This window comes from Cyrtonyx montezumae, unplaced genomic scaffold (genome assembly GCF_038088225.1).
Source record: "Cyrtonyx montezumae isolate F1298 unplaced genomic scaffold, pur_monq_1.0 scaffold_57, whole genome shotgun sequence".
NCBI lineage: Eukaryota > Metazoa > Chordata > Aves > Galliformes > Odontophoridae > Cyrtonyx > Cyrtonyx montezumae.
Genome location: NW_027072064.1, coordinates 250,365 through 270,975, shown reverse-complemented (window position 1 = coordinate 270,975; position 20,611 = coordinate 250,365). Strand labels below are relative to the sequence as shown.

The 20,611-nt window shown below is 59.6% G+C and overlaps 1 protein-coding gene across 1 annotated transcript; it reads left to right on the top strand.

Annotated features, from left to right (window-relative positions):
• The first annotated feature begins 185 nt into the window (after window positions 1–185).
• KIRREL1 (kirre like nephrin family adhesion molecule 1) lies at window positions 186–17,465 on the top strand. The gene is made up of 15 exons (XM_065748917.1): window positions 186–384; window positions 12,224–12,373; window positions 12,875–13,024; window positions 13,988–14,145; window positions 14,224–14,374; window positions 14,923–15,028; window positions 15,118–15,266; window positions 15,340–15,467; window positions 15,550–15,676; window positions 15,762–15,862; window positions 15,939–16,137; window positions 16,214–16,321; window positions 16,391–16,530; window positions 16,625–16,702; window positions 16,995–17,465. Exons 1-15 carry the CDS (start codon window positions 333–335, stop codon window positions 17,463–17,465), a joined length of 2,268 nt encoding a protein of 755 aa, XP_065604989.1. The 5' UTR covers window positions 186–332.
• Window positions 17,466–20,611: the final 3,146 nt, after the last annotated feature.

Here is a 20,611-nt window from a genome sequence, read left to right as displayed (position 1 = left end):
CTCCACATGCGCGTACACACATCCACACACCAGCAAGCACCCCCACGCACCCCGACAACCACGCAGCCCCCGCCCCTCTGCTCCCCCTCCCCAAAGTGTCCCGAGTCCGCCCCCGGCCCGGCCCCGCCCCGCCGGCAGCGCGCACTTCGGGGCGGTGCGGCTCAGCTCGGCGCGGTACGGAGCGGTTCAGCACGAAGCGAGTGGAGCCCGTGGCCCTGCCCCGGCCCCGGCCCGGCCGGGCCATGCTCTAACGGCGGCGGCGGGGCCGAGCGGGGCGGCGGGGAGCGGGCCCCCCCCGCGCCCCGTGCCCGCAGCGCTGCCGGGACGGGAGCATGCGGCTCCTCTTCCTCTGTCTCCTGACTCTCGCTGACTGCTACGGGCAAGGTGAGCACCGCGCTCCGGGAGCACAGAGCATCGCGTACCGGCATCGAAGTGCGCGTCCCAAGTTAAAGCGCACCGCTCCGGTCCCATCCCGGCTCGGTTCGGCTCGGGCTCCCATCCCGGCTCGGCGCGGTTCGGCTCGAGCCCCATCCTGGCTCGGCGCGGTTCGGCTCGAGCCCCATCCTGGCTCGGCGCGGTTCGGCTCGGGCCCCCATCCCAGCTCGGCTCGGTTCGGCTCAGTCCCCATCTCGTCTCGGTTCGTTTCGGCTCGGTTCCCATCTCGGCTCGGTCCTCATCCCGGCTCGGCTCGGTCCCTATCTCAGCTCGGCTCTGTCCTCATCGGCTCGGTTCGGCCCGGGGTTGTGCTCGGGGGTGGTACCGCGCTCCAGTGCATCGCGCCCCGCTGGGATGCGCCTTTGGGGGGGGATGGTCCCGAGGCCACGTCCCGTGGAGCCCCCGCGTGGTGCTGGGGGTACCGGGGGAGAGCTGAGAGATCCCCCGTTTACCGGGTCCCGGTGTGTGATTCTGCCCTTCTCCGAGGCTGAGCCCCTCCGGTTGGGGGATCGTGCCCCCCCACCCCGTTTGGGTCGTGCTGGGGGCCCCCAGGTCGGGTCCGGCAGCGGCAAGGCCGGTGAAGATGGGGCTCGGGGTGGGCTGGTGCGGGGAGCTGTCGGTGGGGGGAGCCAACCCTGGTCACCCCAGTGAACAGTGGGGATCCATCACAGGGGAATGTGTGGGGGGATGTGGCCTGGCCTTGGTGATGTCGGGGGCGGGGGGGGGGGGGGGTTGGGCTACTGACTGTCCGTCCATCCGTGCAATGGGGGAGTGTGGGGGCAGCTGGGACCCCCAGCTGCAGCCCAGGCAGCCCTCAAGAATCGCGAGGTTGGGGGAACCTAGTGCACCTCCACTCCCCTGCTCACTTTATGGGGTTTGCTGCAAGCCACAAACCTTGCCCCCACCCCCCCATCGGTGTCCCTGCGTGACCTCAGAGGGCCTTTGGGGGAAACTGAGGCACAGGGGCTGCCTGGCCAAGGTCATGTGGAGTGAGGGGTGTAGAGCCGGGATGTGGCCACGTGTGTGCTGAGCTGGGGGGGCATCCACCCCGCATCCACCCCGCGGGACGGGGGGGGGGCTGAGGGCACTGCCCTGCACCACGCCAGCCCTGCACGGCCTCCGGCTCCTTCCCTGCTGCAAAATCCAATCTAATTTTTAATTAAGGGGGCGGCGTTGCTAAGATGCCAGGAACAAAAATGAGTCGAACCGGGGTTTAAAAGGAGCATGCAAAGCCTCTTAGAGGGCTGGGGCTGAGGTTGGGGGGGGGGGGGCTTATCCCAGACTCCCCCGTGCAGGGCTGGGGGAAGCACCACGGGGCTCCACTGCCCTCCCAGGAACAAAAGCGCCCATGCTCCCACTCTGCCATGTGCCAAGGGGACAGCAAGGGGACGGGGGGTGGCAGCACCCTGCCAACATGACCGCACCCCCCCTGGTCCCACCATGAGCCCCACTGTGCTCCCAGCTCTGCCAATATCTGCTCTCCCCCCATCCCCATCCCCTCAGCAGAGCATGGAGATGGGGGACAAACCTGGGGCCCACCCTCCCCAACCCCCCCTAAAGCCAACGTGTGCGTTCTGGGGGGTCGGTGCCATTCATGGAGTTCCACTCGCTCACACAAAGATGTTGAATGGGTTTCATCACTCTTCATTTCTCACTAAATAATTTTCTGTATCTTATCTAAATGAAACCCATTATTCTTCCCCCCGTTTCAATCACTCGCTGTGATTGCGCCTCAAATTGAAATATTTATTCATTTTCTGGGCGATTCTTCTTCTCTTTCTCTCAGTGTTTTTTTTTTTTCATTTTTTTTTCGGTTTTTTTTTGTTTTGGTCGTTTTCTTTCTTTCTTTTTTTCCCTCCCCTTCCATTCCCCTCTCCCCTCCTGAGAAATTGAAAAATGGTGAAGAAATAGCAGCAGTGGTGGGGGCTCTCCTGGGGTTGGGGGCAGTGGCTGAGACCCCCACGTGCCATGGGGAGACACTGGTGCATCACTGCCAAAGAGACAGGAGTGGGACCAGGTGCTGTGGGTCCCTGTGCTCAGGATGGTGACACGGTTGTGTGGGGAGTGGGTGGAAGGATGTGGTCCCATTGTGTGCACCCCAGGATGAACCCCCCTCCCCAAACAGCACTCATATCCCGGGGGTATGAGGCAGGAGGGATGGATGGTGCAGTGTGAAGGGCTGTTTCTTTGTGCTGGGAGTGGGGCAAGGTGGCTGAACCCCAAATGTGGCAGGCTGGGAGGGCTTGGGGAGATTCTGGGGATGGTGGTGGGTGCCTGCATGTGCCCCCCATCGAGGCTTAGTTCCCCACACAGTCCCAGAGCTGTGATGCCATGCTCTGGTGCCTGCTGAGTGCTGCTGGGCAATAAAAGCCCCAGAGAAATCTGCTGCTGTGGTGCAGCACTAGGAAAGAAGGGTTACCCTGGGCCCGAGGCCAGGGGATGCCCCAGAATGTGGCATCATCCTCTCTGTTGGCTGGGGGGTGCTTGGGATGCTCGTGGAGCAGAGGAGCTGCTGATGGCTTTGCAGTGTTCTTTTGCCCACCCACAGACCACTGTCTCCTGCATCCCCTCCAGGTCACCATGACTGTCCCCACTTCCCCTCCCAACCGTGTCCCCACAGCACCCCAGGGAGGAGATGGAGTCTCTGGGGGAACTGCATGGCATGGTGAGGGTGCCCTGGGGGCAGCCCCTGTTCTCATCACCTCCCCATGCCCGCAACGCCCTTCAGAAACCCATTGAGCAAATTGGGATCAGGGCACCTTGGGATTAAGGGGCTTAAATGAGGGGGGAGGGGATGAATATCATGGGAGGGCCATGACCCCCGGTGCTCCCCCACAGAGCTCCTTAGCAGCCTTGAGGACACTGGGACGGATTCTGCATGGCATCACCACATTGTGCCGGGGCTTGCCTGCACCTCCCATGCCAGAACTGAGCTGGCCGCTCCTGCCTGGGGCTGAGCTTCACAGGCAGGCAGCATCCCTGCCCTGGTGCCAGCCCTGACACGACAGCCACCAGCAGCACCTGCAATGCCCCCAGGTCTGTCTGTCCCTCCATCCATCCACCCATGATGCCCTACTATGACCTCAGGCACCCAACTGTCCTCCTCTTGGAGGTGAGATCAGGGTCGTTGGGCCCTCTGCCCGCTGCCCAGCACTAATTACATCCACAGCCTTTCATTTGAGATCGATCTAATCCTAAGCCAGCTTTCTTGCTGCTGTGATCCCACCTGGGCTGTACCCATGGTGCTCACTGGCCCCACTGAGCACATCCTTAGGGGCATCGTGGTGGCACCCACCTTGCTCTGTGGGGATAGATAAGGCTGCCACCCCCCCGGGAGTCCCAGCATTGTCCCCTGTGCCTGTCCCTGGGTAGGGATGCAGTGTCTCTGAGGTCTCACTGGCTCTGTCCGTGGCTCAGTCCGTGGGCACTCAGCCCCCCGCCGCGCTGCAGCGGGGGGATTATAGCTAACTCTCCATAAAGATTCCCCTAATTGCTTGCCTTACCTCAGGTTTTATCATCAAAGCATCCGTTATTCCCTCTCTAGCCTCCTTTTCTTTTTATTATCTCTTAATTAATCACTCCAGCTTTCACACTTACCAGATAATTACAGTCTCCTGGGCACACGGCTCATTTTCATAACCTCCTGCTCCCAGCCAGGGGTGGGCACGGTGCGGGCAGGGACCTGGGGCCAAGGAAGGGGCGAGGACTGAGGGGCATGGACTGCAGACAGAGGACCGAGGCGAGGAGTAGGGGACAGAGAGGCAGGGACCAAAGCCAGGGTATGGTCATGCATTGGCCACATGGCTTGTGTCACCCTGCAGAACTGTGCCCACACCTGGGCACAGGTGGCCAAGTGGCAAACCCATCTAAATGTCACAGTGATGAGCTCCACAGTGTCCCTGCAGTGGTGACAGCGGGGTGTTGGGGGCACAGTGGTGCCCCAAAGGGTTCAGGGGAGGAGGATGCCGGGATGGGCAGAGTTATGGGGATGTGGACATGGGATGTAGAGTTGGGTGTGATAGGTGGGATGCGGTCACAGTGCCACGTGAGCGCTGGGCACAGTGACTGCTTGGGGACAGCAGTGGCGGGGGCTGGCCCTGTGGTGCAGAGGGTTTTGCTCCTCAAACCCCTTGGAAAAAGGAAGGGAAAACGGGAGCGGGGCCTTTTCTGCAAGGGCTGGAACATAATGGGCTGCCAGCGCTGCCATGGCAACGGGCGGATTATGATCCAAATGGAAATCAAAATAAGAGAGGGGGGGAAAAGCGAAAGAGTGGAGTAAAGGAGGAGGGGAGGAAAAACAACTTTTATTTCAAATCGGAGAGCGGTTGTGTGCCATGCGGAGGTTGCCATAGGAACGGCGGAGAAAAGGAGCGGGGCCGAGTGTACGAGGGTGTGCAAGGGAGTGGGTGTGCAAGGGCCCATGTGCACATGTGGACGTGGAAGGGTGCACACATGGATGTGCAAAGGGTGCGTCGCAGAGCGTGTCACCACGGGCAGAGCACCCGATGGTGGCAGTGGGGATGGGGACACGCGGTGCTCAGATTTGCTCGTGGTGAAATGCCCCTTCCAGGGCGCAGGACCGCAGATCGGAGCTGTGCTCGGTGCTGTGGGGATTTCCCAACCTCTTGAAGCCCTTAGGGGTGGGGAGAGGGGGACAGGGATGTGGCTGGGGGCTGCAGGGATGGGGGGTGGGGAGGCTGGCACTGGTTTTCCTATGGACTAACATGGGGACAGGCTGGGGACTGGGAACAGGGAACAGGCTGCACCAGGGGTGTTTGCTGCAGTGGGGAAACTGAGGCACGGAGTTGTTTTCCCCAGGGACGGCCGCAGGGCTTTGCAGTTCGACCGAAGCAGGGAGGAAAAGGGGGAGGGGGGGGAGCGAGGAGTGAACCCCCAAAACAGAGCCCTCCTAAGAGTGCCCCCACCCCGCTGGCAGCCCCCCACCGCTATGGGATTGGGGCCGGGTGCAGGGAGTCGAGGGTTAAGCGCTGCTTTTCTTTCTCTCCCTGTCTTCCAGAGAGCCTTGGCAGGAAATTCCTCAAATTCCAGGCTTGTGGGATCATTGCTGGGCTCTGACCGCAGAAGCGCAGCCAGCGCTGCTCCGGCTTCTCCTGCGCGGGGCCGTGGTGGGGGTTGCAGGGTCCCACCCCCCAGTGCCATCCCCACCTCCCTCACCCCATGGGGACCCCAACTTTGGGGCTGAGACACTGCTGTGCTACAGGCACTAAGCCCCCGGAACCCCCCCTGGTGCCACCACCCCATGGGTGCCCTGCAGACCTCTGCCCCCACCCAGGACCCCAAATCCCCACTGAGTTGGTGTCAGGAGGGATTGAAGGGTTGAGGTTCCTGCGCGTGGTTTCCCACTGGGATCAGGGAAAGGAAAGGGGGGGAAGGGAACTCAGGGCCGTGCAGTGAGGGCACACCGGGGTCTCCTCATCCTCACAGCTCCTGGCATGGGGTGGGGGACACAGTGCCCCATCATCCCCACCAATTCCCTCCCAACACCAGTTCAGGACTTTTATTAATGCCCCTTTTGCTGAGTGTGGATCTGTGCTGTGTACTGCCAGATCCACCCCACAGCAGTTGGGGGGAACTGAAGTGGGGGTCCTGCCCCCCACGGCTGCTCTCACTGTGCCCCGTGCCCGAGTCGCACTCGCAGCTGTTCGTCCCGATTCAATGCGACTGATAATCCCATTATTAGGAGATGTCTCATTAAGACATCTGTAACGAGCCCGCGTACCAGCAGCTCGGTGGAAGGCTGCCAGCCCCGTTTCAATATTTTCTCCCCTCCATTAATGATTAGGGATTTTTTTGTCCCCCCTCCTTTCCCAAAGAAGAAGTCCCCTCCCCGCAGCGTGCACACACAAACAAAAGTCTTAATTAGACATTGTTCCTAACAGGGATATTACACAAATTAATTAAACTCAAGCCAATAAACAGCCCTGCTCCATAATTCTGACAGCCCCAAAAATGAAGAGGAAATAACGAGGGCAGAGCTCTGCCAGCTCTGTGTGCGCCCATGGGTGGGGGCTGGGGGCACCCTGGGACTTGGGGGGGTTGACTCTGGTGTTGGGGGGCACAGCTGCAGCACAGGGCTTTATTTGGTGGCAGTGCAAAGGGCAGTGGGGGGGTGAGGAGGAGGAGGAAGGGGCTGGGGTGCAAAGGCTGCATGGCTCTGCTGGGTTCAGGGAGCATGCACGTGGCTGCACACACACACACATGCATGCACGCACGTGCAAGAGTGTGCATGTGAACATGGCCTGCACTAGCACTCTCAGCTCCTACAGCACATGGATATTCAGTGCAAGCTCACAGCTGGAGCATGTGCAAACAGGCATGCTCCCGTGTAAGCACTCAATTGCTGTGCACACACACGTGCACACTCGTGCAGCTGACGTGTGCATGCACGCACACTCCAGTGCAGTCATTACAGTTGGTGCACACGCTCATGTGCAAGCAAATATCTGGTGCACACACACACGCACACACGTGCATACTCTTGTGCAAGCACATATGTGCGTGCACACACACAATCCTGAGCAGGCACACATCTGGTGCACACCCACGTGTGCACCACTGTGCACTCCCAGCAGATAAATGCACTCACACACGTGCACAACTCCGTGCTGACACAGCCCCCACCCCGTGCCCCTCGGCCCCACTGCCTTTGTCTTTCTGCCTGGCTGCCCCCTTTCAGGGGATGAGGGCAAAGAATGGCGCCGGGGCTCCTCCATGCAGGGCAGGTGGGGGGCACAAAGACCCCCGGGGCATGTGGGGTGGGGGGGGCTCAGGGATTTTGGGGACACAATGGTCCTGTGGAGCGGCTGTGCATGTTGTGCCTGGGGGGGTTCCTATGGGGGCATTTCACTGGGGTAGTGCCAGGATTAGCCCTGAGTGCAGTACTGAATGCCGTGGGGCAGCAGTGGGGCTCCAGAGGACTTCCAGTGGGGCTTCTGTGGGAACAGCCATGGGACTTTTGGGGACAGCAGCAGTGTTCCCACGGAGCAGCGATGGGGTTCCAGTGGGATAGCAATGGGGTTTCCATGGGGAAACTAATGGCATTCCCAGGGGGACAAAATGGGATTCTAATGGGGAAGAAGTGAGGTTCCCATGGGGCACAAGTCCCCTGGACAGTGGCAGCAGAGAGGACAGCGGTGGCTCCCAACCCCCCTCCCCCCCCCCCCCCAGCTCATTTGCTGTAATGCAATAACGCAATTCATTTATTTGGTTCTATATTTTCTCTTCTCCCTGCCCAACACTGGTTTATATTTTATTGGCATCTTTGCTGCGCTGAAAGTAATGTAATTACGAGGGGAATTTATATGTTGTTTCGTAAGTCGGGAGTTCATTTTTTTTATATTATTATTATTAGGTGGGGAATATTTAAGGCTCCTCGGGAACGAAAAATAGAACCCAATTCCACCGCGTCATCTCCCCTGGTATTTATGCCTCTTCCCAACGAGGGTTTAATTGAAAATCGCTCCGTATGTTCCCAGCGCTGTGTCTGATCATGAGCCATTGCCTCATCCTCGTCGCTGATGGCGTTTGTGGGGTGTCAGAGCCATCCCCCATGTATCTCCTTTGCTCTGCTTCTTGGGCACCCCTTGTCCATGCAATATTTCTGTGCCTCAGTTTCCCCATTAAGGACTCCCTCTCTGTGCATGGTCCCCATGCCTCAGTTTCCCCATTGGGGACCCCCTCTCCATGCACGGTCCCCATGCCTCAGTTTCCCCATCACACCCTGTGATGCCAGCAGGGTTATGGGGCCACGTCCCCCCACCCAGCCCTCCTCCTCCCGTTGTCCCTGGCAGCGCAGGCGTCCCCGTGCTGGTGACACTGATGGGCTGTGACACGGCGGGAGGTGCTGGCTGCCCGCACGGCGGCACGCCGCCCGTCTCCTGCCCGCAAGGTAATCGAGGTGGAATATTTGATCGGCCGGGAAATGAGCTGCTAAATTTGTTGTGAGATTGGTGTCACAAGCAATCGCGGCGGCGCTCAGCAGCCACTGGGAGCGCGGCGGGGGGCAGCAGTGAGGGGACACCGTGTGTTGGCACAGCTGGTGGCACTCCTCTGCTGAGGCGGCATGGAGGAAGCACAGAGCCAAGCCTGAGCGAGAGGTGTCCCCATCATGGTGGTGTCCCCAGTGTGGAGATGTCTCCAACACAGCGATGTCCCCGATGTGGAGGTGATTCTCTGTGTCCACAGTGCACTGATATCCCCAGCTGCAGTGATGTCCCCAGTGTGAGCCCCATGGGGTCGCCCCATGGGTGGCACGACCAAGGTTATGGTGGCTGGGGCGTGGGGAGGACAGCGGGGACCCGGTGCACCCAAAGGCGGCGGGGAGGAGGGGAACCCATCTCCTCCTCATTTGTTTTTATAATTTTGCCTTTTAAAAAATGAAAATAACTGGAGCATCCCTTCCCCGGAGAGATGTGCCACCACTGGCAGTGGGAAGGGGGGAGAGAGGCATAGAGTGGCCCCCACCACCCCGTGCCGGGGGACACCCCAGGGCCACTCCCTGGGGATGGCAGTGAGCGGCTGGGAGGACGTGGCCCCGTCCCTGCCATCGCCCTGGTGCCTCCCAGCCCGGCGCTGGGCGCGTGCCAGTGCTGTGCTGCCGTCATCGGGTGGCAGAGAAATAGTTTCCAATGCTGTGGGACGGGAGCAGAGGGAGCAGTGGGGGGGGACGAGAACAGGGGCAGAGGATGGGATCAGGGATGGAGATGGGGACAGGGATGCTGGTGCAGGGATGGGGGGTGCGTTGTAGCTGCCATGAGATTCAATTACAGAGGAATTAAAAGGTAGCAATATTCAATTAATGTCAATCAGAGATGGATTAGAGAAAGGAGATGTTATCCAAGGGGTTGGATGGGTTTTGGTGAGGTTGCACATGGAGCCGATAAAAGGAGCCAGGGGGACGCACTGGGGTTTCAACCCCAAATGGTACAGCTGGCACTGAGACCCCTGCGCCCCACTCCATGTCCCTGTGTCCCCCAGTCCTCGTACCACATCCCAGAGTCCCCATCCCCGCCTCCTGCCTCTGGCCGCTTTAGCGTTAAGCGAAGGGGAAGAAGGAGAGGAAAATAGAAGAGGGCATTGAGTGACTTCAAACACGGAGCGGAAGCGGCTCCTCCTGCCAAGATGCTTTCAGAGCGCACGGCTCGCGCCGTGCCGGGCAGCGCTGTCGTGCTGCGGTAATCGCGGCAGAGCAGCCTCATAAATTGTGGATGGCAACGGGGACCCTTCTCTAGCAAATACCACTCTGCTGGCTGCAAGCTGCGGGTGAGCACGCTGCCGGGCTGGGATCGTGCCCGTGTCCCCATCCCAGTGCTGTCGTGTGACATGGGGACACCGTGGGAGCTGCCTGAGGGCGTCCCCAAAATGCAGAGAGCCCTATCCCGGTGCCTGTTCCCGCTCACTTCTTGGATTTGGGGCTCCAGGTGCCACCCTGTGCTAGGACACGTTGGGGGCTGTGTCCTTGAGGCCACCGCCACCAGCCCACATCCCTGCCCAGCTTCAGCAAAAAGCCCCAAATTGCCGGAGCTGAAAATAGCTCCCGCTCAGCAGATGGGGCGGGAGGACGGGGAAGTGCCAGCCTTGATCATGTCTCCACTGCCGCGTCCCTGCCAGGCACAGCACCCGCCCGGGCAGGATGGCACCCGCAGGCCATGGTCACATCCCCGGTCTGGGGACGCAGTGACATCGCTCAGGGCTGAGCTCAACCTCGGTTTCCCCACAGTGCGGCCTCAGCGCTGCGCGGGGCATTTCGGGGCCGGCTGCAGTGCTTGCGCTTTTTTCCATCCCATTGCCTCGTGCTGGGTGACAAGTGGCTGCAGGCTGTGACAGTGCGGTGACAGCACGGGGGAGAGGGGATAGGAACGGGGTCAGGGGTGGGGAAAGGGATGGAGATGGGGACAGGGACGGGGATAAGAATGGAGATGGGTTCAGGGGTGGAGATGGGGCAGAGATGGGGATGGGCACAGGGATAGTGATAGAGACAGGGATGAGGATGGGCACAGGGATGGGGTGATGGCCCCCTCCCATCTTTTCCTTTCCACTCGCTTCCAGGGCCACAAGGCACCAAATCCTCTTTTCTCTCCCACAGAATAAAACCCGCAGAGGGTGGGTATTTTTTGTGTGTGGTTTTTGGTTTTTTTTTTCCTCCCGGTGTATTCCCCCCCCCCCCCCCCCCCCAATATAAATAGAAGCGAACAACTTGGGAAGAGGAAGGGGGAAAGGCTTAAATTTAAAAGCGGTGAGAAGAGGAAGGGGAGGAGGGAGAGAGATAAAATAATAATAAAAAAAAAAAAGAAAAAAAACCTCTAGCGCGGAGAGATTTAGCTCCATCTGAAAGCTGTCAGCGCGAATAAAAAGCTTTTCTTTGAACCCTGAGTTTAATAGCGAGAGGAGAGAGAGGGAGATTGGAGCACCAGCCCCAGGGCTTAATCAGACCTTCATTTGATAAATAGAGGCAGACAGGGCCGGGCGTGTGGCTGGGTCCCCTGGTCCCTGCAGAGCCCACGCGTGTCGGGCACCCACGGGTGGGCAGGGCAGGGTGCGTGCCCGGTGCCCTACGGCTGTGCCTGGTGAGAATTTGGGGACTGTGTTATCGCGGGGTCAAGGACCCGCACCAAGGGATGGGGCTGAACTCCTTCCTCCCCCCCCCCTCGCATCACCCTGCTGCAGACTAAACAGCAGTGGGGATGGGGATGGGAGCAGGGTTGTGCTGCCCTTCCCACGTTTGCACACGCGTGTGCACACAATGTGTATCACCCTGTCACCCCATGGTGGCCAGGGTGATGTGTCTCTGCTGTCTGTCTGCCTGCCTGCCTGTGCCCCCCCCCACACCCCCCCCTGCACTGCTCCCCCCTTCCTCATCCACTCTCATCCTCCCCCGCGCCCACCTCTCCAGGCACCTTCCTCTTTGATCTCCTCTCTGCTTCTCATCCCCCCCCAGCTCCAGCCCTCCCCCCTCGCCTTTCCCATTCTCCTTCCCTTTATCTCCCTCCCGCCTCCTGTCCCTGCTCCCTCTCCCAAAACGCTGTCATGGAGAGAGGGAGAGGGGGAGGGGCACGGGGCAGGGACATCTGAGTGTCCTTAGGTTCCCCCTCCATGCCTGGGGTACCCACTCCCCCATTGCTGGGGTACTGCATCCTGGGGGCTTTGGGGTCCCCCATCCTGGGGTTCTGGAGATGATGTGCTGTGCCGTGTCGTGCCATGTCGTGTCATTCCATGCTATGTTGTGCCATGCCCGGGTCTGACGGGGCTGTGCAGACAGAGGCAGGGCCGGGGACTTAGCAGCTCCGTTATCTGCTTCTCGCTCATCCCCAGAAGGGATTTCTTCCTCCTCCTCTCCCACTCCACAGCGGAAATCATTTGAATATTTTAGCAGGAGGCTTGGGAGGGAGAAGGAGAGCGCCGGGGAGAGGTGCTCCCCCTGCCACCCTGGGGGGATGAGATGTCCCTTGTCCCAGTGCCCCCCCGCCTTCCTGAGTAAGCAGGGAATGGAGTGTCCTGGTCCCCAAGCCAATCCCCTGCACTCATGTGTGACATACAGCCACACAGCGTGACACAGAGCCACATGTGTGTGACAGTCGCACAATGTGACACCCCCCCCCCCCCCCCCCCGGTCGATGCCCTCTGGCCACGTGACGGCCACTCCACCATGGAGACATGGCCCATGGGGTTGAGGACAGCTCTGGGGACACCACTGCCACCACCGTGACGGAGCACTGGGCAGCGTTTGGTGCATCCCAGGCCATCCCCAATCCCCACTCTCCATCCTCAGCGGCGCAGACGCGGTTCGTGGAGGAGCCTGAGGACCAGACCGTGGTGGCTGGACATAGGATCGTGCTGTCCTGTGTGGTGCTCAACTACTCCGGGATCGTGCAATGGACCAAGGATGGGCTGGCACTGGGCATGGGGCAGGGCCTCAAAGGTATGTGGGGAGAGCTTGGGGCCAGGGGTGGCACTGCACAGGAGGCTTTTGGCACTTGGGCTCCTGCACTGCTGCATCCCCGTATTTCCCAGGATCAGGTGTTGCTTTCTGCTCCTTCCTCCATGCACCAGGATCCCTGCGTGACCAGGGTCCTGAACGAATTGGGGTCCAGCGTGCACTGGGATCCTGCTTACCTTGGGGCTCTGCATGCTTTAGAATTTTGCACAGATGAGGGTCAGCCCAAATTGAGGTCCTGTGTGCAGTGGGATCCCTGCACACACTGGGATCTTTGCACACAGTGAGATCTCTGCACGTGCTGAGGACCCCCACAAACCCCAGATATGCCACATCTGCTGGTTCCACCCTGCCTGCCCATGTCTCACATGGCACTGACTGATCCCCAGCGTTGGGGAGTTTGGGTTGGAAGCAGAGCATGGAGGACCTAGCACTGGGCAGCACATGGTCCCTGTCCCCTCTGTGCCAACCCTGCTGTTCCTGCAGCCTGGCCACGCTATCGCATCGTGGGCACGGCCGATTCAGGACAGTACAACCTGGAGATCAGCGACGCTGAGCTCTCCGACGACGCCGTCTACGAGTGCCAGGCAACCGAGGCTGCTCTGCGCTCACGTCGGGCCAAGCTCACCGTGCTCAGTAAGGAGCAAACCCCCCTAACTCCCCCCTGGTCCTCTGGGTCTTCCCACCCTCCCTGAGCCCCCCAGCAGGCGCGGGAATGCTGTTGCTGCCGCGCCGCTCCCTCCCCTCCCTCCCGCAGCCTGGCTCTGCCATTATCTTTAATGCCTTAATCTATATTCACGCCGTGGCTGAGTTACGGGACCTACGAGTGCAGTAACTTTGATTTCCCTGACTTTTGTGTCTTGTTAAAAAAAAAAGAAAAGAAAAAAACGAAGATAAGATGCTGGAGCCGCAGCGGAAATGTTGCATGAATGGGATTTTGGGCAGATTTCTTGCTTTTTTTAATTTTTTTCTCCTTCTTCCCCTGGCATTGAAATTCCCATTAGAATGGAGGGTAAGAAAAGGCAAGCAAGCAGGAGATGTGGCTGGGGTACTGAGCAGCATGCTCTGCCCACCCCACAGACCCTGTACAGGGATCTCCTGGCACAAAAGGAGACACTGTGGGACATCTCCAACCCTGCTGAGCTCAGGGTGTTCCCCTGCATCCCCTCCCCCCAGACTGAGCCCAAGATGGGGCAGGGCTGGAGGGTCCCAGGTGGAGGTACCTTGACAGTGGGTACCCAGATAGGGGGACCCAGCTATGGGGTCCCAGGCAGGAGGTCCCCATCACCACAGCCACTCCTCCCATTGCTGCCATTCCTATAGCCACACAGCTCCACCAGACACACAATTCCCATTTGCATCATTGCAGCCAGCTCCCCAGGACAGTTTGCAAACAGTCAGGCCCTTTCCAGCACATCCACCTCTGCAAGCACAGTACAAACCAGCCTCCCTCCACCCCCACCCCCAACCCCCAGTTCCCTTCTTGGCACCTTCACTTTTCCCCAAGGAAGCCCTAATAAATCAGGGTTTCCACTCCCCACCCCATGGGAAGATCTCTGATGTCCCTTGCCTGCAGCTCGTCCCCTGTCCCCTCTGTAGTCCCCCCCGAAGACCCCACCATTGATGGAGCCCCCGAGATCCTACTGCGTGCAGGGACACCCTACAACCTGACGTGCCGGGCCCGCAGTGCCAAACCTGCTGCCACCATTGTCTGGTACCGTGACGGACTGCAGCAGGACGGAGCCATCACCACCACGGTACCGCCATCCCCTTGGCCCCACCGTGTCCCCACACGGAGGCAGAGCTGACGGGCACCATCCTCTTGTCACTGGCAGGAGGTGCTGGCTGATGGCAAACGGGAGACAACCACCAGCCTGCTGGCCATCAACCCCACCGACCTGGACATCGGACGCGTCTTCTCCTGCCGCAGCACCAACGATGCCATCCCCGCCGGGAAGGAAACCTTTGTCAAGCTCAATGTGCACCGTGAGTCCACTGTGGGCACAGAGGGGGCTTTGGGGCAGAGAGAGGAGCTGTCAGGGTGTTGTGGGGTACCATGGGGACTCCAGCCCTGTAGTACTGAGCTGGTGGATGCTCAGCGAGCTGCAGGCGGGGCTGGGCGGGCACTGCGTGGTGAACACCGACCTCCAGTGGCGGCTGTGGGAAGACACTGCCTGGCCGGGTCAGTGCTGTGTGGGGATGTTGGGTGCTGGCATTTAAAGGGGGGGCTGAGTACCCAAATCTATGGAGGGTAATGGGTACCCAGTTATGATTTTGGATGCTGGGTGCCCGCTCCTAGAAGGGATGCTGGTCACCCAGATCTAGCGTGGATGATGGGTTACACCCATCAGGCAAGGATGCTTCACCACCTGTCTTTGGGAAGGGGTGCTGGGTGGCCCCATGTGGCAGTTTTGGGGCTCTCCCTTCCCATTGTGCCATGAAATGTTGGGCTGGGGGATTCTCCCCTTGCTTCTTCCCTCTGCCATGCCGAGGCCTCCTCAGCATTTGCAGTGGCTGCACCCACCTTCCCACAGATCCCCCGACTGTCACCCTGTCCATCCAACCTCAGACAGTGCAGGAGGGCGAGCGGGTTGTGTTCACCTGCATGGCCACCGCCAACCCTGAGATCAAAGGCTACAGGTGAGGGCACACCCAGGGGGGGCTCACCCCAACCTCCAGATGTGGTGGTGAGGCTGGGGGGGGGTCCTGACCACACTCTGCCACCCCAGGTGGGCCAAAGGGGGGGTGATCATTGAGGAGGCCAAGGAGAACAGGTACGACACACAGGTGGACTACACCTTCTTCACGGAGCCCGTCTCCTGCGAGGTGCACAACGACATCGGCAGCACCAACGTCAGCACACTGGTGGACGTACACTGTGAGTGAGGCAGCCCCCCCCCGACCCCACTGGATGTCCCCCACCCCTTCCCTCACCCCCTATCTCCCCCCAGTCGCCCCTCGCATCATGGTGGCCCCCAAACCCACCGTCACTGACATCGGCTCCGATGTGACGCTGACCTGCATGTGGTCCGGCAACCCCCCGCTGACCCTCACCTGGACCAAGAAGGAGTCCAACATGGTAGGGCCGAGCCAGTGGGGCTCAAAGAGGGGCCATGCCCCCTCCTGTCCCCTGTTTGAGCCCCCCTCATTCTCCCACCCAGGTGCTGAGCAACAGCAACCAGCTGTACCTGAAGTCGGTGACACAGGCGGACGCGGGGCAGTACATCTGCAAAGCCATTGTCCCCCGCATCGGTGTGGGCGAGCGTGAGGTCACTCTCTATGTCAACGGTGAGCAGGCAGCACGGGGCCTAGTGCCACCCAGGGTCCCTTGGTGCCACTAGGTCTCAGCAAGACCCCCTTGTGCCTCCTGCAGGGCCCCCCATCATCTCCAGTGAGGTGGTGCAGTACGCGGCTCGTGGTGACCGTGGCAAAGTGGAGTGCTTCATTGGCAGCACGCCACCACCGGACCGCATCGTGAGTGACATCAAAGGGGCATGGGGAGGATGGGGGACATCCCCTGGGGTGGCACTGACACAGCCCCCCCTGCCAGGCCTGGGCTTGGAAGGAGAACATTTTGGAGGCAGGGACGCTGGAACGCTACACGGTGGAGAGGACCACCATGGGCAGTGGGGTGCTGTCCACCCTCACCATCAACAATGTGATGGAGGCTGACTTCCAGACCCACTACAACTGCACCGCCTGGAACAGCTTCGGGCCAGGCACCGCCATCATCCAGCTGGAGGAAAAAGGTCCCAACACCACTGCCAGCATCCACCTCCCCTCCCCTGTCCCCCTGCTAATTGCCTGTCTCCTCATCCCCTCCAGAGGTCTTGCCCGTGGGCATCATTGCTGGGGCCACCATTGGGGCCAGCATCCTTGTCATTAGCTTCCTCGTGGCGCTCGCCTGCTTCCTCTACCGGCGAAGAAAAGGAAGTGAGTGGGGTTGGGGGCTGTGGATGGGAGACAGGGATGCATGGCAGCTGAGCCCAGTGCTGTCCCTAGGTCGGAAGGATGTCACCCTGCGCAAGCTGGACATCAAGGTGGAGACAGTGAACAGGGAACCACTGACTCTGCATACTGACCGGGAGGAGGACACAGCCAGCGTCTCCACTGCCACCCGTGTCATGAAGGCCATCTACTCGGTAAGGGATGGCTCTCACCAGGGTCACATTGCTGGGAGCATGGCAGGTGGCACTGGGGAGAAAACAGCTTGTCTCTCCCTGCTTCATCCTGCAGTCGTTCAAGGATGACGTGGACTTGAAGCAGGACCTGCGCTGTGACACCATCGACACCCGTGAGGAGTACGAGCTGAAGGTGTGGGAGCAAGGGATAGAAATGGAATGGGGTGGGATAAGGATGAGGGTAGGATGGGGTGGGATCAGGAATGGGGATGGGATGAAATGGAGATGAAAACAAAAACAAGGATGTCTTGGGGATGGGAACAAGGACAGGGATGGGGATGTGAACACGGATGGGTCGTGGAAGAGGAAAGCTCTGTCTTGTAGCAGCTGCATGCAGGATGCTCAGAGGAGGGCAGGAGGGTAACCCCATTTCCTCACCCTGCCCATCCCAGCTGCACATATCTCCCACCCTCTCTTCCCTTCAGGACCCAACCAACGGCTACTACAACGTCCGTGCCCACGAGGACCGCCCAGCTTCCCGCACCGTGCTCTACACTGATTACCGTGCTCCAGGGCCGGGCCGTTACGATGCACGTCCACCCTCACGCCTGTCCCACTCCAGTGGCTATGCTCAGCTCAACACCTACAGCCGTGGCCCTGCATCCGAGTACAGTGCCGAGGCAGCAACGGGCACTGGGGCCCCTCCAGGGACAGCAGGTGGTGAAACAGCCAGCCAGCTTTCCTATGAGAACTACGGGGGGCACGCTGCCTTCCCAGCTGGTGGTGGCTATGGTGGGTACCGGCTGGGCTACGGACAGCCCACCAGCCTGGAGCGGGCACCCTACGATGCCTACGACCCCATGGGCAAGTACGCCAGTGCCACCCGCTTCTCCTACACCTCCCAGCACTCGGACTATGGGCAGCGGTTCCAGCAAAGGATGCAGACACATGTTTAGGGCGGGTGGAGGGAGGCGGGTGATGGGGTTCCCCCCGGTGACCGTCCCCTGATATTCAGGGGCACATCATGACCCCCTCGCCTCACTTCTGCGTGCTCTGGATCCCTTCTCTACGAGCTTCCACTCCCTGCTGGGATATTGGTTGTCTTTGCGGTACCTTCCTGAAGGGGTCCAGGGTCTCCTCCCATGCTGGACCCCTCAGATCCCTCCCTGTTTCACTTGGGGGAACCCCAGAGCCCTCCCGATGGGGGCATGGCCCCACCAGCACCGTCCTATGGCACACAGGAGTTGCTGTGTGCGTGTATACATCCATATGCACACACAGGTGCTGTGCCTGGCTTCTGTTTTCTCCCCAAAACACCCCATCCCAGCCTGTTGCCATTCCCTGTGCCTTGACTTTGGGGACGCCTCGAGCTCAGGGTTGGTGCCCTTCCGTCCATCCATCCGTCCATCCCGGTACAGCGAGCTCAGCGGAGTCCCCATACGCACACCCACGGCCATGGGACGGGAGCCCTCCGTGAATGTATATACAGGTGTATTGGAGAGCAGGGCTGCAGCCCTGGGCTCACCCCCAACTGAGGCTCAGAGAGGGATTTTGGTCCCCAGATGGGCACTGGGAGCAGCAGGGACCTCAATTCCACTCAGAGCAGGGCCTGGGGCTGTGGCTGAGCGTGGTGGCTTTGGGGGGTTACAATGTGAGTATGGAGGCACGATGCTGGGGAGGGAGTGCACCCCTGTGGACCCTTAGGATTAGGTACGAAGCTTCCTCACCACCTGCTTGGCTCTGGCATAGGGAGGGGGTGAGCTCGGTGGCCCTGTCCTGCAGAACTTCCTTTTCCTCCTCCTCCTCTTCCTCCTCCTCCTCCTCCTCACTGCCCCATGGCACGCAGGTACGATTTGGCCACAGGACAGTTTGGGAAGGGGCACAGCCGGGGGTCCCCTACCCCTCTTGTCCCCATCAGGTTTAACCACAACCCCAAAGGTACTGTCAGGACGGTGCTGAGCCCGACCCAGCCTGAGCCCCCCACCCCGGCTGGACCGTGTGCCATTTTTCGCAATGGTGCCTGATGTAAACCCGGCTGTTGCCCCAAATGCTGCACCCCACTATAGCAATAGCACCCCAGCAGCATCCCGCCGCCACCTGCTTTGAAGCCAAGCTGAAGCTTTAAACTCCATTCCCCAGGGTGGGGGAGAGGGAACAGATCCCCCTCCCTCCCCTCACCCTCTCCCCAGCCCAAAGGGAACCCTGGGACAGGCAGCAGCGGCCGGAGTGTGGGGGCAAGCAGGTCCCCTCCCAGCACAGGCGGTTGTAGACTCCCCCTCCCCTGCCCCCCCCCCTTAGAGACACGTATCTGTGACCCCTACCCTGCCCCCCAACCCGACATTTTTTTATTTTTTCATTTTCCTTTTTTTTTAAATATTATGTACTATATTTTTAGTCTTAAACACGATATATTATATATATTTAATTTTTTTATATATATATATATAAATATAAACGTAAAAAAAAACAAAACAAAAACACAGGGCAGCAGTTTGCCTTTGTTATGCAGGAACAGCTTGGGGGCGGGGGGGGGAGGGTGTTGGGGGCTCTGCTGATGGGGATGTGCGTGCTGGTGGGGACCAGGAAGACACAGGGATGGGACGTGCTGAAGCTGACCCATTTTTTGCCGAAGCTTTTGGCAGGTGCTGGTGCCAAGCAGGGCTGGGCACGCTGGCAGCCCCTCCGCACCCATCCTCACTGCGTTTTATTTCCCACAGTCAAGCCTGCAAACAGGCTCTCGCTTAATGATTTTGTTTCCCTACAAATGTAGCCTATTACTTTGTGTGTTTCCACGCCTGGTTTATTATGCATGAACCAGGCAATTTGCCTGCTGCTCCCGGGACCCATCTTTAAAACAAAAAGGTGCTTTGTCATTCTTAATGGCTTTTGCTGGAGCGTGGAGTGTGCGGTTGGTGGATGGATGGAAGCATGGGATGGATGCACAGAGAGATGGAGAAGAAGGGAGGGGGAGACATTAAGTTTCTTTGCTGTCCATAACCCCTTTAACTCAAAGGAGCACAGCGTGGGCTGCTCTCCCCTGGCCATCACCCGGAGCTGTGAATTCACACCTGGAGATGAGATCGGCTCCGAAATCCAGGCCCTGAGGCTGCTTCCACCTCCCTAAGGAGGCAGCCGCATTTCCCCAGGACACAACCCTCCCTCCTCACTGTGCAGCTCATTTATGCTGAGATGGATTCTCATTTATTCCCCGGGATGGAGCACGCTCACCGCCTCCTCAGCTCCACAGAAATCCCTCTCCTCACTCTTCCTCCCCGCAGCCACGGCGCAGCTCAGCCTCGCGAGGAGGAGGGGAGGGTGATATTTCACTTCGCCTTCATTCAGTTCATGCAGTTCTCCTCGACGTGCTGCACTGCAACGAGGGAACTCCTCCGCAGTTTGGGGAAACAGAATGGGGTGGGGAGAAACTGACCTCAGTTCTGTTTGCTGCAGCCCAGCAAAGCCCAGAGGTCCTCCCCATCCCCTGTCCCGTGCCGTGGGGACACAGAGGGTCAGGATGTGAGCTGGCAGCAGTCAGGGTCAGCCTCGGGCTCTGGGGTTCCCCAAACTCGAGTTCTCTTCAGAGCAGCAGTCCCACAGCCCTTATCAGAGCTTCAAACACGCTCCAAGCTGCCCTAACAGCCACAGTGGGGCCTAAAAACTGAAGATCCCAGAAGAAAATCATCATCTGCCTCCCAGAGCCCAAGGATAACACGCTGTAGGTGCACAGAGAAGGGGTTCCCATCCCTGCCCTCGCCACTGTCATCCTGGAATTTAATCTTCTGGCCTTCTGCCACCCAGTGCAGTGATAAAATCTGATCTGATTTGGCTCCTAATAAATCAGCGCATTCTTGGAGAGCATTGACGGGAGGGCCGGGGACGCCTCTCTCCGTGCAGCTGGGCTGAGCACGCACGCCTTGAGCCAAAACATGTTTCTTTATGCGTTTAAAACAAGGACAGCACGACCAGTGCTGGGCTGACAGCACGGGACGAGAGACGAAGGGGACAGTGATGTGCACGAGGGCTTCCCACTGACGGGGACCCCCCAGGTGGCACAGGAGGGGACAGCAGTGAAGGGGTGACAGATGACACCGGGCCACCAGGC